Here is a 19,133-nt window from a genome sequence, read left to right on the forward strand (position 1 = left end):
ATAGACTAGATGGCCTGAGGCAGCATCCATTGTTCCTAGATTTTTATACTACAGGTGGGGTTTCCCCCCTCCAAATCTACCTATAGGAAAGACATTATGGCCTGGTGCACCCTTGGCTTTCTCGTTCCTGGTAGATGATAACTGTTGTCATTATGGTCCAACTGTTTTCCAGAATGGCAGGATGCCCTAAAATCTAGCATATACTGTCCAAATTTGGGCCACAAAATCTGAGTTTGATAAGTCTAGCTGCCGCATTCTGGATTAGTTGTAGTTTCCGGGTCACCTTCAAAGGTAGCCCCACGTAGAGCGCATTGCAGTAGTCCAACTGCAGTAGTCCAACAACAATGAACTGCAGCAAGTCCACAACTTATGCACATTTAACTGGTGTGCATTCAGCTTTATGTGCTTGGCAAAGAATAAAAATAACATTTTTTCCAGGAAAAATGACTTGGGCAATCCCAACCACCATTGAACCCGATGGGTTTTGACTGTGCACGATTTTGGCTTTAGGTGCAAACCCCAGAATGTAACCCTCACATTTTGCGGCTTACTGTACAAAGTGGAAAAGATCAAACAATTAGAAAAGGGGGGCAATCCCACATAAATAACAACAATACAGAACTCGCCACACACCCAAAATTAAAAACAGATTTGCTATGTTTACGATATAGCAACACTGAAGAGTTAGAATCCAGAATAAAACCCAGTTGAAATGAAATGAAATAATGTACTGGGACTAAGCAGCAAAGGCTTGGGAACATAAATGTCACCTTAATAGTCGCTGAATGTTAATAATGATGGAGTTTGGCTAAGCTCAGAAGGGGTCATATCCCCGCAATAAGTGTTCCATCACAGACAAGGTCCTCCCTGTCGCTGCCACCAACCAAACTTCCAAAGGTTGTGGCACAATCAAGAAGGCCTCATAAACTTTGTAATATTCATACAAGGCAATTGGAGAAAAAAGAGCTCCTTCAGGTTTGTTTGTTTTTTTAAAAAAGAACAGAGGCCCACGTTACCTAAATTATTTAAAAGGACTAAGTGAACAAATAGCTCTTCATTAATGCCAGTAGGGTCACAAATATGGCTCCAGGAGAGCCTTCCCAGGAAGGCTATTTTATAACAGGTGCCGCCACTGAAAAGTCCCTGTCCCTGGTGGTTACCTGCCTTGCTTAAGCCGTAAAGGGCATCCAAAGAGGATTTTAAGGTTCTGGTAGTCCAAGGACCTTGCTGTAGAGACGTTTGGGGGAAATAAAATGGACTAGTGGGTGGCACAGGATCAGTATGCTGTAAGCAGTATTTAAATTTGTTGTGGAAGCGCTGAGGAAGGAACCCACAAGCTACTGAGTACAGTTACACCCCCCCTTACTTCTGAGGTAACTTTAGTGGTAGGTATTCCCCTTTCTCAGGGGTTTCTCTAGTACAGCCATAGGCAAACGTGGCCCTCCAGATGTTTTGGGGCTACAATTCCCATCATCCCTGACCAGTGGTCCTGTTAGCTAGGGATCATGGGAGTTGTAGTCCAAAAACGTCTGGAGGGCCGAGTTTGCCTATGCCTGCTCTAGTAGAAGAGGAGGGTCATAGGTCAGTAGAGTGCTACACATCCTTTGTATGTATGATGCCCCTTGTTGAAGCCCCAGATATCTCTAGTCAGTAATACTGGACTTACATGTGAGATACAAGACACAGAAAGTCCTGCTCAGCTCCTGATTACAAAACCTATGGCTGGTGTTCAGAAACTTGTAGATTGCGAATGAGTCAGCCAGTGTCAAGGGGGGGAAAGTGTCAGAGAAAACCAGCTTTAAGAACAATTCTGTGCTGGCCTTCCTTACCAAATGAAGTGCGTAATACCTATGGAATACCTTCATATGTGATTGTTGTCACGTTTGCAAGTAGCTTGCAGTCTCAGGCTGCTTCTCTGTCTTGATCAATTGATTTTATTTTCCAATTTTGCATTCTGTCTTCCTTTTTTTAAAAAAAATTGCATTCAGAGGCTGTATTTTTAATTAGCTGTTTCTGGTATTTCCTTCTCAATGTCATGAATGGTTTTAAACTCTTGTTTTCTTATCAGTTGACCTTTCCTTGGGCTTACTCGGTTTCCTTCCTGGCCTCACCTTAACGATCCCCCCCCCCCCAAAAAAAGAAATGTAATCCAAGTTGCCCTCATCGTGCACCACGCCACTTCCCCCTTGACCTTTGTTTTTGGATTGCAGCGGGGTCTGCCTCTGGCTGCAGCAACTGATAAGGGTGGATTTGATATGTCAAAATGGGAAATGAAAGCAGTTGTCCGGGGCCAACTTTTTCTCCTTTTTTCCAAGTGGAATGTGAGGCGCCTTGCACTTCTTGTGCCTTTTAAAGCATCTGTGGTGAGGGCAGGGATTGCAACAGATTAGATCTGAGGTCAATTTCAATCCTGATGTGTCATAGTTCCACAAAGGCTTGACCGCTCCAGCGACCTAAACCTGCACATTTCGTTTGTGGCTAGGAAAGGTGACCAGAGACCTCGCCTCCTTGAGAAGAGGTAAAGGGGTTGTAATCAAGGAAGGAAAGGACTTCCGCCGATTCTCACCGTGGTGGCAAGAAGCTGAAATGGTTCTCAGCACAGTGCCAGCCTCTGGGAGAACATATAGGATCTGACGCCAAAGTCTTTCTTCGCCTCTCAGCAGTGGCTGATAAGGTGGAGGGGAGACCAAAAGTAAGGGCTTGGTCTGAGATCCTTTTTCTCTTCTGCACTTCCAAGAACCCTCCTCACTGAGGCTTAACTGCAGGAGAAATAGCTGGCAGATTTCAGGATATGTGTGTGTGTCGGATGTGGTTTGCAATTCAAATGACATTTGATTGAAAGAAGCAAGAATCGGGGGAGGTGGAGCAGTAAAGATGTAATTCCACTTAGGGTTCCACCTAAGTGATATTTTGTTAAGTCACCTCTCTCTTTTTCATAATTTTTTATTTGATTTTAAATAATGTAAAGAAATTACAAACAACTCTGAATCTTCTGACTTCCCATCCCTTCCATGGGTCCTAATGATAATATTTACAACTGCATATCAATATTTATCCAATTTTTTATTCTTATAACTTATCCATCCTTTCTGTTACTTTACAAGTGTGATTAAAATCCCGCCGAAGTTTTAACTTGCTTGCAGTGGTCTCGTAAGTAAATCACAAGCTTTTCCCATTCTTTTTAAAAGTTTTTGTCTTCTTGATTTCTGAGTATCCCAGTTAATTTTGCCATTTCGGCATAGTCCATCAACTTGGTTTGCCGTTCTTCTCTAGTCAGGGTTGTTTCTTCCTTCCATCTCTATGCTAGTAGCATCTGTGTGGCTGTTGTTGTGTCCACGAATTTTCTGGTCCTTTGGTATCTGTAATTCCAAATAAAAAGGCTTCTGGTTGTTTTTTTAGCAAAGGTTATTTTAAACATTTTTTTTCAATTCATTATATATCATCTCCCAGAAATTTTTAATTACTCTACACGTCCACTGTTTAGTCACCGCTCTCTTTCCTCCCCCAATATAAACTTGGATGCCGTGGGGGGGGGGGGGGAGTAGGCTGTATTCAGAGACTCCTCTAATTCCTGGATCCAGCAAGTGTTACAATCTAATCAAGGCTTCCGATTCTTGGAATAGGCAGGCTAGCCTGCTGTTGAGGTGTAAGGGGAACCAAGGAAGGGGCTATGAGGGAGATGGCAAATGGGTGGGGCCTCTCCCTCAACTCGCAGATATTCAGAAGGGCAAAAGCCAGAGTTTGGAGTGGAGAGTTTGCACTGGTGTGACGTAGAAGCAAAGCAGCAGGCAGAGAGAGAGAGAGAGCGCCATGTCAGATTTCTGTTTGAATCCAATGAGAAACAAGACCCTTTTGGGGTGTTCATGCTGTGAACCCCTCCATCGTGGGTTCACGATTTATATAGGTGTAAATAAACCATATATCCTAAAGACACCGCAGTCTCCGCTATGCCTCGTTCCAAAAGGAAACATGAACTCCAGGGTAAATGCTTGGAGCCCCTGGAATCTCACACTCCTCTGAGATGGGGTGGCGTGCAACACAAACGCTACCGCTTAGCGTCTTTGAGCGCATCCCCATAGAAAGGATTTGGTGTAAATGCTTGAAATAAAGAAATAACTGCGAGAAGCGTGCTTGAGTGGAATCCTTCGAAAAGGACGGGGGGGTGTAGCGGGGAGCGCTGGCATATTTCTTTCCAGCCTTGCCTTCGTGAAATGCTATCAGTTTCAGAGTCCACTTTGAGAAAGCATCGACCTGAGTTGGCTGTGTGCACTTGACTGGGCATAAGAAATGGAACTCTTCGTAAAAGCCCCCCATGAAGTCAAGGTTGAAACACATTAGCAGAATATGAGGAGCTTGGGTTACTGCAACTCGTACTATGTAGCTGGGAGCAATTTTTCCCTCTCTTTTTAAATGCCAGTGGCAATAGAGCTTTGGTTTCCACTATCTCCAGCCATAGCAGCTTTCATTAGTTTTAATCAAAGGGTCTTTTGAAATCATGGAAACTTATTTATAATGGGTGCATTTAGAGATAAGCTGAACTGAAAAGACACCTTTGTTGTTATGGGTGATCTAGGACTAGTTCCACCTAGCCAGGATTTTCAGAGTTGTGTGCCATGGTGCTGTCACCTCCTATAGTGCCCTTGAGTGACAGGAAGCGGGAAAATGCACTTCTTCCTTCCCTGATAAATCCATTTTGTGGCCTTCTGGCTTATACTGGTGCTGCATCCTCACCTTCAGGGAATAGCTACAACTTGACATGATCTGAAGCATTGAGTTAGGCTACAGCCTTCACACTTCCTGTAGAGCCCCCAGATTAGGGAGAAATTCGACATTTGAAGGCAAACCTTCCTAATTTGCCTTTTCCAGTACAGTGGTACCTCGGGTTACAGACGCTTCAGGTTACATATGCTTCAGGTTACAGACTCCGCTAACCCAGAAATAGTACCTCGGGTTAAGAACTTTGCTTCAGAATGAGAACAGAAATCATGCGGCAGCGGCACAGTTGCAGCAGGAGGCCCCATTAGCTAAAGTGGTGCTTCAGGTTAAGAACAGCTTCAGGTTAAGAACGGACCTCCAGAACAAATTAAGTTCTTAACCCAAGGTACCACTGTACAGTAACACACATTGGAATACAGCTGTCCTTCAGAATTCATACTTATCCAGGTTTTGCGGTGCAGTTCTCCAGCTAACTATTGTTTACAAAACTGCAGATACTGGTGTGCCTATAAATGTGTATATTTGTGGAAATTAACGTACAAAAATGCATTCTGATAGGGGAAACTGCATATAAAAAATTGTTTATTTATTTTATTGAATTTATATACTGCCCTATACCTGAGGGTCTCAGGGCGATTCACAGAATAAAATCAAGATATAAAACCACAAAAATACCTAATGAAAATAAAAACAACAACCAATACCCCCCCCCATACCCACATTTTAAAAGGGCATAGGATATAAATCGCACCAACCAAATGCCTGGTTAAAGAGAAACGATTTTGCCTCGCGCCTTAAGGTGTATAATCAAGGTGCCAGGCAAACTTCCCTGGGAAGAGAATTCCACAGATGGGGAGCCACTGCAGAGAAGGCCCCTTCTCATGTTGCCACCCTCCAGAACTCTCAAGGAGGAAGAACATGAAGGAGAGTCTCAGAAGATGATCTCAGGGTCCGGGTAGGTTCATATGGAAAGAGGCGGTCCTTGAAGTATTGTGGTCCTGAGCTAATGTGTATAGTGGGAATAATTCATGGGATAATGCTGATGGATTTTCATGAGAACATCCTTTCCCATGGAAATGGAGCCCTCAAAACCCTGAAAAGGTTGACCACACCTGCTCTCATTCATCTTCTTCTCTTGCCTGCTGTTGCTGTCCAGACTCAGGTAGACGGAGGAAGGTAAATGTGTTGACCATTGGAGGAAAGGGTCGCAAAGTGCACAATACCCTGGGGCAGTTTTAACCTTTATGTCCTCAAATTGGGTGATGAAGCTGCAACGAGCCTTTAGGATTTCCAGATTTTTACTGGACCTCCTGTTGTGCCATAGCAGTACTAACCAAACATTTTGTCTGTGTTTCCACTGTGCCTTTGACTCTTAATTTTTTTGTATGTCGCTTAGAGACTTTTTTCTTTGGTATTAGGTAACTAACAAGTTACATTAAAATTACGATCATCATTAATTAATAGCAATAATAATTAATACTCTGGCATGCAGAATATTGCAGGTGAGGACTTTTGTCTGGCATGGAGATGAAACGGTAGCAAAAGTTTCAGTGTTGGGTTTTTCTGTAATGTCATTTTTATTTCGCCCTCAAACCATTTAACACGCTTGCACTGCGATATACCGTTGTTGACATTAGAGCATGTGACATGCGATAGTTACCGTACATAAAAAAATAAAACAACAAACGCTCGGACAAACATTTCTGAATATACTAAGAATGTTGTGTCGAAGTTCAGTGTTTGTAATTCTTGGTGGGGCAGGCTGCTTGGTTGAGAGCATAGAAGCAGATCCAGGAAGAGGGTGGAAATCTTCCTTGCTTAGACTTCAGGAGCAATACAGGCTTTTCCTACCAAACAGTCTGTTCTATGACATCTGATATCAATGTGACTTCTTCCGGGAAGTTGAAGTACAGAGGCATCTCGGGTTAAGTACTTAATTCGTTCCGGAGGTCCGTTCTTAACCTGAAACTGTTCATAACCTGAAGCACCACTTTAGCTAATAGGGCCTCCTGCTGCTGCTGCTGCGCCGCCGGAGCACAATTTCTGTTTTCATCCTGAAGCAAAGTTCTTTCTTTCCTTCTTTCATGGCTGCACAGACTATTTGTAAAGTAGGGAGATGCCATTAGAGAAATAAGCGGAAGAGCATAGCAATTTTCAAGTAGCACCTGCCTACGGTCAAACTCACACCAAGAGATGCATCTTTCAGTGCAGCGAACGTCTTGCAAAATTGACAAGGAGTGTGTTATGACAGGCTTCACCTAAGCGAGAGCGGGTGGTGCTGTGGTCTAAACCCCTGAGCCTCTTGGGCTTGCTGATCGGAAGGTCAGCGGTTTGAATTCGCGTGACGGGGTGAGCTCCTGTTGCTCTGCCCCAGTTTCTGCCAATGTAGCAGTTCAAAAGCATGCCAGTGCAAGTAGATAAATAGGTACCACTGTGGCGGGAAGGTAAACGGCATTTCCGTGTGCTCTGGCTTCCATCACGGTGTCCCGTTGCACTAGAAGCAGTTTAGTCCTGCTGGCCACATGACCCGGAAAGCTGTCTGTGGACAAACGCCAGCTCCCTCGGCCTGAAAGCGAGATGAGCGCCGCAAGCCCGTAGTCACCTTTGACTGGACTTAACCCTCCAGGGGTCTTTTACCTTTACCTCACCTACATGGTACCCTCCAGGAGATATTGGACTCCATCCAACTCCCATCACCCCCAGCCAGTGTGGTCAGGGACAGAGGGAGTTGGAGTGCACTGGTCAGAGAAATGCTGTGCTATGACAAGATACTTTCTACAGAAATACAAGATGCTTTCTACAGAGATGCAGACAAAGTTCTAATGGACATCTGTTTGGGTCATCCATGCAGTATATACAGTAACAGCTCGCTGAGAGAACAGGGCCGATGTGGCAGAGAGAAAGATGAGGCACAGAAACACTGGCACCCTCTCCCTGCACCAACCTCCCCAATGCGTCGCCTTTCTCCCTGATAGTAAGCACCAGCGATCCACTTGCTAGAAAGCCAACACAGCTTCCCTGCTAGATAGCAAGGGTAAAATTCCCCTTTCCAGTTTAGGTTTGCCTCCATTGACAGCTCTAGAGATGTGCAGCTCTGTGGCAGGAACCCCATGTTGCTGCCTTGCACCCTCGCTTATGACAGAATGTCTTGTATCGTGAGGTAAAATCTATTTTTGCTGTAGTCATACATAGCACCAACCAACACCGTTTCGGATTGTGCCAATTGCTTAAAACAACAACAACAAACAAACCTTTGTTTTTAGTTCATAACATGTGTATCTGCCTGAAGGTATATTGGTTAACATTTGATCAGCTCTGCAAAGGCCTGTGAAATAATTAACTTCCTAGTTACTGCAAGGCTGGCTGAGAGTAGCTATAGAAACTGACCCCCCCCCCCCCCAATCTGTCATGAGCCTGAACTGGACTTGCGTCCATTGTCACATGTCCCATTAAATAGTGCAAAATGGTGTCTCTTCTGAAGGACACGTTATTGTGGAAACGAAGGGGATTAGAGTGACTCACCATAAGTGGTTGCCCTCTTTCAATTTCTCAGTTTAGCATAACAATGCTTGTGGACACAGCGATTATGCATCGTGTAGCGTTGCCATATTGCCCGGAGAGCCAAATTTTTGCTGGGATTCTAGGCCTGCCACCTTGTGCCTGTTTGAGGCATTAGCTGCCTGAACTGGATTCACGTTTTCTTTTGTTACAAAATACATTTCTGTTTCAATGGTTTTTATGGAATTGTTATGTATTTTGAGTATGTCTGCTTATATTTTTTGAAATCGGGTTTTATAATTGCAAATGACTTAGAAGTCACTTGGGCAATTAAGCAGTATATAAATCTGTTGTTGTTATCATTATAATTATTATTGGAACGTAAATAAATTTATAATGTTAGATATATATATATATATATATATATATATATATAAAACTAACATTATAAATTTATATATATATATATACACACACACACACACCCATATTTTTCGCTCTATAAGACGCAACTAGTTTTTGGAGGAGGAAGACAAGAAAAAAAAAATTCTGAATCCCAGAAGCCAGAACAGCAAGAGGGATCACTGCGCAGCGAAAGCAGTGATCCCTCTTGCTGTTCTGGCTTCTGGGATAGCTGCACAGCCTTCATTCGCTCCATAAGACGCACACACATTTCCCCTTACTTTTTAGGAGGGAAAAAGTGAGTCTTATAGAGCAAAAAATACGGTATATATAGAGGGAGAGAAAGTGCCTGAGATATAAGGGGACCTTACAGGCAATATTCTGCTCAATTGTTTAGTAAAGAAACAAGGCTGTGTTCTGCGTTCCACTGTTGTAACTAACAAGGAAATTCACTGCTAAGATTGACAGAAGGTCATTGGAACAACTGCACATAAAGAAAGTGACAAGATTTCTGTACTCCTCTCTTCGGTTACAGCTTTTGTGTGTGTGCTCAAGGTTTCTGCCTTTTGTTTGGCATGTAGGTATGAGTGTATAGAGTTCATCCTCCCTTTCTTCCAAACAAGGGCCTTACGAGTAAGGTGCCCTGGAGCATATATAAATGATGCTTTTTCCTTTGCAAGGGAATGGCCCAGGGTTTGGTGTGAAGGCAGTTAGACCACCATTTTGCTGAAGCTAAGCGGGCCGGGTCAGTGTGATTTTTGTCACAGCTCACATCAGAGGGCAGAGTTTAAAGGTGCATGGTTGGCCGAGCTTAAATGTCAAGATCACAAAAGTGGGGAGCGTAAAGTTTAAGTTGTGCTTAGTTTGGAAAGTGCTTCTTTTTTTAAATTCTAAAGTTTGCAAAATAATACTAGCGTGAATCTTGATGCACGCTTCTGTATTTTTAATATCTGAATTTCTGAGAACTCCTCACAGGAAAGGCACTCTAGCTCTTGTTAGATGTTGTGCCAGCTTATGGGATTTCTTAATTCCATTATATGACTTTGCATGTATTCTTCTCTGTGGACCCAGTAGGGTGCTGAATATTTTCAGCCAGCATGATGTAAATTAAAGCAAATCTTCAAAACAAAAAGGGACTGAGATTCTAAAGATTAAGCCCTTGATCTAGAGCGACCTAGATACTCAAAGGCATAGGTGGAACGCTTGTGTGAGCATTTCAGTACCTGTGGAACGTCAATACTTTAGAAATGGGAAAAGAGAAAAACCCCTGTATGCGTTGAAGCTCTGTGGCATGGAAGGAAATTCTGGCTTCAGGAAGAAACAGTCACAGTCTGAGAGAGAGTTTGCTCGATGAAACTGCTGGCAGGTTGCTGCCGGATGTTAGAAGGGAGAGGAAAATTCCTAGCCTTGGGTACTGGGAGGCAGCAGTGGAGGTGAAGATTCTTGCAGAAAATCCCCTTGTAAGTTCTCAACTGGATAGTTGCCTAGAGGCCCTCTAGATGTTGTAGGAATACTGCCCCCATCAACCCTAACCACTGGCTGTTGGCTGGGGCTGATGAGAATTGTTGTCCAATGACATATGGAGAGAAACACTGTTAGAGAGAAACTCCAGACAAAGGAGTCTGCAAGGAACCTCTAGATACCATTGCATTGTCCTCAATTTCACAGGGTGTTCTCTTAAAATAAATAAAAGAAATTGTGTGCTGGGAATTTAGTGACTGGTGTACCTGCAGCAGCACAACTGGGCACCTTCACCTGCCCCAGCTGCAACAAAACATGTCTCTCCCATATCGGTCTCTGGATCCAGAGCAAGCCCTACAACCTTCCAACAATTTGACTTCCCCACCCAGAGGTGCATTCCTCCATTGACTCCTGAGACAGACAGATGCCAACAAGTAAGCATTGAGTCCAGGGACTGGCCTTAATAACCAAACCAAAAACAGTGTTTGCCAAGCCCATGCCCCTTCCTGGTTTGGCTGTGAAAGCCACTTCTGGAAATCTAGCACAACCCAGCAGACGTTTCATGTTCATTTCCTTGCTAATGGTTTCCAGAAGAAAAAAAATGTTGGCAAACTTGGGGGGGGGGGTTGTTGTGTTGTGTTGCAGTTTACCTTTGTTTTGCATTTATCGTGCTGCCCCTGTTCATGTGATGAAATTCAGGGTGCTTTTCTGGCACACAGTTCTTCCTTGCTGTTTAAAATTTAGCACGGCATGGCCGATATATGTCGCTCAAAAAGCCACGGTTCCATAACGTAACAGGTACTGCAGTGTAAAAGGAACATTAGAAATGCTAGCATTATAACTAGGAAAACTTAACCCAATATACCCCCACCTCTGAATGGAGCCACAGTGATCTGGGCTGCAGTCCTAGCCCTGGCTGTTGCCAGGGAAATTTTTAATGTCTGATGTTTTAATGTATTTTTAATCTTTTGTTAGAAGCTGCCCAGAGTGGCTGGGGAAACCCAGCCAGATGGGCGGGGTATGAATGAATGAATGAATGAATGAATGAATGAATGAATGAAAAATACTGGTCTCATCCAGGCATATTTTCAAGAATGTCTCTTGTCTTCCTGCCTTCTTTAAAACTGCAGGGCATGAAAAAAGCCACAGAAAGTTTAAGAGGCGGAGCAAGACGGGACAGTGGCCCACGGCGAGCATATTGTCTGACGTGGAGGCCTTGAAACGTGGCCTAGCCTCAGCGCAGTCTCCTGCATCCAGTAAAAACAAGACTAGCAGCGTGAGGAGGAAAAGCACGCGCCGAAGAACCAAGCGGTTCCTCTCCTACCCTCGATACGTGGAGGTCATGGTGGTGGCAGACAGTCGGATGGTTGCTTACCATGGAGCAAATCTACAGCACTACATTTTGACCTTAATGTCCATAGTAGGTATTAAAATCCCACTGTAGGGATTTTAAGTATGCCAGATCTGTGCAATTTAATGCTTGCCTGGGGAACAAGCTGTTGCAGTGCTCCTGCTCAGAGTTCCAGACAGCCCAGATGGAGACTTGGAGTACTCCTGGGCATTTCAGAGGGCACTTTCTTCCCCCTCCCCCCATGGCACTTGCACACAACGAACCCGAGTGTTTCGTTGCTGTGTGGTGGCAGAGATGAGGAACCTCCAACCTGGAGTCCAAAGATGTGACTCTTGGCTTTGTACAACAGGCCAGTGGTTTCTCTGCAAACATACACCTCTCCATCCTCCATCCAGGCAACAAGAGGAGTTATGGGGGTTCAAGGGTACACCCTAGTCAGGCAGAAGATATTGAGGAAGGTGTGGTGCTCAGCAGGGCCCAGGAAGACCTCTAAGGGCCAGATAAGGATACCCGCCGGGCTGCATTTGGCCTTTAGGTATGAGGTCTCCCACCCCTTCCTTGCTCTCAGAATCTGTCGCTAACAGAATGTACTTCCTGAGGTCAGGATTTAATCAGCTTTTTGTACTGCAGGTGTGTGTTTGTTGTTGTTTTTTAAAAAAGAGTCAAGTATTTGCTTGCTTGTATAGTGTTAACATTAACTTTTCAAAATTTATCCTTTTTTAATGCAGGTAGCTTCTATATATAAAGACCCAAGTATTGGAAATTTAATTAATATTGTTATCGTGAGATTAGAGGTCATACAAAATGAGCAGGTAATTACTCCTTCCCTCGTTCTTCTCTCTCACTCTCTTTCTCGCCTAGACATATTTCTAGGAATGTCTTATTCTTGGTCATTTAAATGCTCTAAAACTGAGAAAAAAACATGATATGTCCTTCCCAAAAGCTCACTGAGATTTGTATTGCTGAAAGTTGGGTGTATGGGGCAGGCAGTATGAGGCAAGCTTGTCTCAGCTTCAGAGGCCCACAGATTTGTGTACATGGACCAGCAGTGGCTTTCTAGAGTTCCGAACAGGAGTCTCTACTAGATGTTCTACCACTGAGCAATCGCCCTTCCCTAACGATGTAATCCACACTTGTGTGATTGGGATAATACTAGGAGATTTATCCATATCCATGGGTGCGGGAAGGGGTTAACGCTTTGCCACTGCTGCAATATCAATCAGAATCGGGGGGCCTTGCCCCCACTATTTGCAATGGCAGAAACATTCCCACTTATTTATTACCAGCAGCCTTGTGTACAACGTAGCTCAGAATTCTGAGAAGCCAAAACTTCAGGGCAGTTTTGAAATCGGTGGTTGAAATCAGTGTGGTTTTGAAATATTGACTCTTGATTTTCAAAATTGTGCATCCAAGCATAGATAGAAACCTACTCCTTGGTCACAGGAGCCATTGTGCGCAATTTGGTTAAGATCATTGTGAGGTTTTGAAAGGTTCAGTTCAGCCATCTTGATTCAAAATGGCGTCCAACAGAATCCAAACATCTCCTCGCCGTCTGCAGGAGAGTGACAAAGAACCATCCGTGCCGTGTATGCTGGAAGGTGCTCTTCAAACAACAGCACCACATGGAAGATCCTCAACACTCCTCATGAGCTTGGAGTCAGGGAGCTCCCTCCCCAACACAGCTCCTCTGCCATTGTAGATCAGGCCAAATGCCCTAGTATTCCAGCATCCTGTTCTCAGGGGCCAATTGAAATAGGGATAACAAATATTTAATATATAAATATCAATGATAGATGCTACAGAATAACATGTATGCACGAAGGGTACCATTTCCTCAATTAATCACCCACCTGGAAGCACCCCCAATCGGGCAAACCAATGCTTCCCTACTAAACAAGCTGTTGCAGTGTTTTCCCGTTTCCTAGCAAAGCAGTTCCTGCTCAGGGACCATACAACCTAGGCAGAGCTTCGTATTCTTGCTGAGGATTTCAGAAGGAACGTTTCCCCCCCTTTCTCACTGCACTTGCCATGTTTTTTTGTTGTTATATTACTGAGCAAATGGGAATATCATGGGGAGAAGAGGGCTTTTTATTTAAATTTTACAGCACCCATCAGTCTCACAATAGCGTTAATGTGTTTATGGAGGAGGGGAGAGTGGAAAAAACAACAGCAACACTGCTACCTTATTGAAAGTCATTAGGAATTTGAAAGTAATCCACAAGTAGAATGCCGGTGCTGAATGCTTTTGAGCAGAGAGAGATGGTTTACTGTTTTTCTGATGACTACGTTCAGTGTTCTTTCCTGCGGCCGTCCATCTCTGAGACATGTTATCAGGTAGAAAGGTGGCCCATAAATGTAAAATAAAATGGTCAATAAATAAAAGGCACCGCAGACAGAGGGATGGGAACTGGGGAGGATAGGGAGTCCTAATCCTTCGACACGTTTGCTTTATTCCTAGGATGGCCCTTCCATATCTTACAATGCTCAGACGACACTAAAAAATTTCTGTCAATGGCAGCAGACCCAGAACCACCCTAACGAAGATCATCCAGAAAAGCATGACACAGCTGTATTGGTGACAAGGTATGTCATGGGCAGATTAATTTATTTTTTGGCCTCACCGTAATTGCCCTTAGAATGCAATGTTACAGATCACAACTGAACGACAATGCATGTTATCATCAAGGATAATTGAAATGTTGAGGCATGATGGGGAAAGGTATTATATTGCTGTCTAATTTTGGGCAGTGATGAGAACAGGAGCTCTAAGGGCTACGGATAGGGCCATCAGGAATTCATTTCTATTTGCAATTAAAGGCGGATCTACTGAATTCCCCCCTTTTGGAAACGATAATGCAAACAAAGCACAGAATGTGCAGCGCAGTTCGCCAGCCAAATAACATGCTGCATACATGAATGGTAGTGGGTGCATAAAAATGCATATATTAGTGAAATCAAAACACAAATGTGTGTTACATCGGGGAAGTTGCTTGCAAATATTACAAATTTGCACTAGAATTTTGTTGAATTTTCATGAGGGCTTTAAAAATATATGTTTAAAAACTGGTATGGAAATGTGGAAAACTGAACAAAAGGCAAGAAACTGAGAGGAACTGAAATTAGCCCATCCCTACCAGGGGATCAATATTTTTTATTATTATTTTTGGAGTGAGAGTATACAATCCTATTACTCAGCCATATGGTCATTGGCTGAACCCAAAGTGAGGCTTTCTGGGGTTTTGGTGCTAAGTTTGCAATGTATGGGAGTTTCTTATTAAGCCACACCAGTTAGCAATAAAGACAATGCTTTCTCCTTTTCAGAAAAGGAGAGGTATTGAGGAAGGGATTTCAAGCTGGGGCGGAAGTGGCTTTATGAATACATAAGCATTTGCACTACAGCTGTGGCTGGAGGCCGTGATCTGACATGTACACATCTTCATTTCATTGTTGCTCTCACAGCCTCCCTGTTGCACACTATGTTTTAGATGTGTAGGGTTCTAAAACAGTTTGTCAGCTGGGGGGTAGGGCAGGTAGGGACAAGCAACTGGACCAGAAATGAAAAAAGAAATAAAATCTACTTTCACAAGTGGTCATGTATTTCAAGTGGGGACCTAATTGAGCCTTGGCAAAGTGGGGGAAATTGCAGTAAGTGTTTGCCTTTGTAAAAATGTTCTAATAAAGCACCACAGCCTATCCGGTGTTTCCCAAACGTGGGTCTCTAGCTGTTTTCAGACTACAATTCCCATCATCCCTGACCACTGGTCTTTCTAGCTAGGGATGATGGGAGTTGTAGTCCAAAAAACCAGCTGGAGACCAAATTTGGGAAACACTGGCCTGTACTAGTGACATAAGATAGTAAAAACATCGGCTGTTTTTAGTAGGCACTTATTTCTAGTCCTGCTTGCTCCAACCAATGCCATCTAGAGGTTTTGGCCTACAACTTGCATCATTGGCTATGCTGACTAGGGGGCAGTGATGGGAATTGTATTTCAAAACGTCTGGAGGGCACCAGGTTGGGGAAGATTGCTCTTACTCAATATTATGAGCCACCTCTGGGTTAGAGGATACTAGCAGCTGCCTCCATGACTTCAAATCTGGCTAGATGCCAAGTGGATGGGGAGCATTGCCTGCTACCTTCAGAACATTGGACAGTTTGAATTTTACTCCAGAGCGCATAAAAAAAAAAGTGAATAGAAAGACCCATTTGGTTTCTTCTTCATTTCTGCTATTAGTTTAAAATAGCTACCGGTTATGAGCAATGCACAGCACTCAGTCAAGGCAGGGCCTTGGATTTTTGCATTGAAATTTTCATTAAAGTGAGCGCTCATGTCTCTTATTTATAATGCCGCAAAATATTTTAATGTGAGATTATCAGGCCTTAATGATAGTCCTTTGAAAAATCAAATTGGATTTTTATTCCTGCTTTTTTAATCTACTATTATCCCCGTCTTGAACATTTGGAATTGGGCAGGCTACATATTGAAATTAATGCCAAGCAAGAAACCCAAAGCCATATAATTAAATGGTGTTATGTTTATTATTGTGTGTTCTGAATGCTAACTTGCATGGAAATTAAAAGCATCAAGTCTGTTTTGCTTTCAGACAGGATATTTGTAGAGCTCACGACAAATGTGATACTTTAGGTAAGCCTAATCTCCTTTTTCTTTTACTCTTTAAGGTGTCAATGTTAACATGTTTTTGACAGAACGTTTTGCGTGCCTTTATTTAGAGAGCAAACTCTCTCTCTTGTTCTGCTTTTGATTTTCCAGGTCTGGCTGAATTGGGTACAGTCTGTGATCCATACCGGAGCTGCTCAATTAGTGAAGACAGTGGACTAAGTACTGCTTTTACGATTGCACATGAACTTGGCCATGTGTATGTTCTATAAAAACATAGATATATTTAAAAATAACAGCATTGAGAGAGATATGTAAACTATAAAGCTTACATGGGGATGCAAGTGATTGTTCTGGTTTACGAATATTCTTTTGGAACCCGAACGTCTGATGGGGCTTCTGTGGTTTCTGATTGGCTGCAAGAGTTTCCTGCAGCCAATCAGAAGCCGTGATTTGGTTTTCGAACATTTTGTAAGTCGAACGGACTTTTGGAATGGATTCTGTTCGACTTTCAAGATACAACTGTAAATGCCAATATTGGCTTGGGTCCAGACTTTCCCATTGTAAACTGAAGAGTTATAGAACAGGGCCTTCCCCTCCCCTCTGCATCCCCCTGACCTCTCCAAAAATCTGATTAAGGGAGTTGGGGTGTGATAATGGTGTGTGATATGGCACTGGGGACTGTAAATAGACGGGAGAGTTGATTTGATTATTTAATTTCTATACCACTTAATTTAATAAAACATCTGTAAGTGGTGTACAGAAAACTGAAGCAAAACTAGACAACTTCAACAGAATATTACAAAAATAAACAGTTACATATAATAATGTTAGATTAATACAGAGTTACTAATATATATAAATCAATATGAATTCATTTCCCTTCTGAGACACCCTCCCTCTCAGCCACCAGGTTTGAAACAAACTCTCCACTCAACCTGCCACATGGCAGAAATCAATCCGCTGCTCCCTTACGTGAATGGAGGAGCGAGCTAGGCTTCAGGGCAATGTTTTCTCAATGTTTGAAATTGTGGTATGAGCATTAAATACTGTAGTGGGAAATATTTTGAAAAGTGAGAAAATGAATACTAATTTTTTTGGTGTTGGGTGACTGTAGACTATCATTTACTACACTATTGATGCTGCTAGGCTTATTAGCAGAGCATGTTGCCATATGGAAAGTTGGTGACACTGTCCTGCTATAAGGTGGGAGATTTTTGTGCAAATTTTTTGCTTTTCTGGATTTCTGATTGGGTAATACAATAAACAACATTTCCCCTTGTGGTTGTTTTGGTAAAGCATGCAAAATGCCTTCCTTTCTCCACCGCCCCAGATCATTAGTTACGTGTCCTGACAATGCTTCATCAAGAATTTTATATATATATATATATATATATATATATATATATATATATATATGGGTTTTGGTGTCCTCGGGTGTCTTCCCGTGTAAAAGTTGGGGTGTCTAGGCGACGTTTCGACGAGGTCTCACTCGTCATCTTCAGGCTGGTGCTTTCGGCTTCTTGTTACTGTTACTTCTTGTTCCAGTAACAAGAAGCCGAAAGCACCAGCCTGAAGATGACGAGTGAGACCTCGTCGAAACGTCGCCTAGACACCCCAACTTTTACACGGGAAGACACCCGAGGACACCAAAACCTGCATTCCTGTACCCGTGAAAATCTACGAAAAAATCTACGAAAATCTACGAAAATCTACGAAAGCATATATATATATATATATATATTCATGTGCATAGCTTGCTTTACTACTTAAAAACCTATGGAGTGCCTACGCACTCTGTTAGGCATATAGTCACCCTTTGATTTCCAAAGCAGAAAGTCCAAAACATCTGAAATACTATTGCTTGCTTGCCAATGGAGAGCTGGGAATTGTTGTTTTGGAGATGAGGCAGGAGACCCCTCACATGGGCCGTAATTTCTGAACACAGCCCTAGGACAAACCCCTGTTTATGTAGGAATTCTGTAAACCTTTGCTCCATAATTCCTACCCAGAGCACTCTGAATGAAATGCTTTTAATAGATGACCCCTTTCAATTCTAACATTCTATGACTCTAAGTAGGGACACAGGTGGCGCTGTGGGTTAAACCACAGAGCTTAGGACTTGCCAATCAGAAGGTTGGCGGTTTGAATCCCCATGACGGGGTTAGCTCCCATTGCTCTGTCCCTGCTCCTGCCAACCTAGCAGTTCGAAAGCATGTCAAAGTGCAAGTAGATAAATAGGTACCACTCCAGCGGGAAGGTAAATGGCGTTTCAGTGTGCTGCTCTGGTTCGCCAGAAGCGGCTTAGTCATGCTGGCCACATGACCCGGAAGCTGTCTGCGGACAAAGGCCGGCTCCCTTGGCCAATAAAGCGAGATGAGTGCCACAACCCCAGAGTCAGTCACAGCTGGACCTAATGGTCAGGGGTCCCTTTACCTTTACCTTATGACTCTAAGTAGGGGAGTTGACGAGGTGCTTGGCTCACTTCCACTGAAATCCCCTATGTTTGCAGGTGTTTTTAACTTTGCCTCCTTTTCAAAATTCACGCTAAACACATTGGCCACTGTATGCTGTCTCTTGTAGATTTAACATGCCTCACGACGACAACAATAAGTGCAAAGAAGACGGAGGGAAAAACCAGCAGCACGTGATGGCTCCCACCCTGAACTACAACACCAACCCTTGGATGTGGTCAAAATGTAGCCGGAAATATATCACAGAATTTCTAGAGTAAAGCCTTAATGACTACTTCATAGATTCCTGAGTTTGTGTGAAATTGCCTGGATATGAATGCATGCTTAGCAGAGGGGGCGGAGCAGCAGGGGGGGAGGTTTGGAATGCAAATATACATTGCATGCACACTGTGGATTCGTTTGCTCATATTACGCGTTGGTGAATCAAAAGGTCCGGGCGCTTGGTCCATTCATACCTCATTCTTGCAACTTTTCCTTGGCAAAAGCGTAAGAATACAAGAGGAGGGCTGGGCTGGATCAACTAATCTAGCACCCTGTTCTCACCATAGCCTGAAAGATGCCCGTGAGAAGCCTACAAACAGGACCCAAGAACTCCCCCCCCCCCCCAGTTGCGAT

The 19,133-nt window shown here is 43.3% G+C and overlaps 1 protein-coding gene across 2 annotated transcripts in view; it reads left to right on the forward strand.

Moving 5' to 3' along the window:
• Window positions 1-19,133, forward strand: part of ADAMTS9 (ADAM metallopeptidase with thrombospondin type 1 motif 9) — a 142,081-nt gene that overhangs the window by 19,874 nt on the left and 103,074 nt on the right. For both annotated transcript variants that reach the window (XM_083722252.1, XM_083722253.1), the window contains exons 4-9: window positions 11,208-11,497; window positions 12,157-12,240; window positions 13,887-14,011; window positions 16,031-16,071; window positions 16,198-16,303; window positions 18,628-18,774. In XM_083722252.1, coding sequence (XP_083578378.1) covers window positions 11,208-11,497; window positions 12,157-12,240; window positions 13,887-14,011; window positions 16,031-16,071; window positions 16,198-16,303; window positions 18,628-18,774 — 793 coding nt within the window. The remainder of the gene's footprint in view (window positions 1-11,207; window positions 11,498-12,156; window positions 12,241-13,886; window positions 14,012-16,030; window positions 16,072-16,197; window positions 16,304-18,627; window positions 18,775-19,133) is intronic.

Source organism: Podarcis gaigeae (assembly GCF_964106915.1).
Source record: "Podarcis gaigeae genome assembly, chromosome: 2".
NCBI classification, from domain to species: Eukaryota; Metazoa; Chordata; class Lepidosauria; order Squamata; family Lacertidae; genus Podarcis; species Podarcis gaigeae.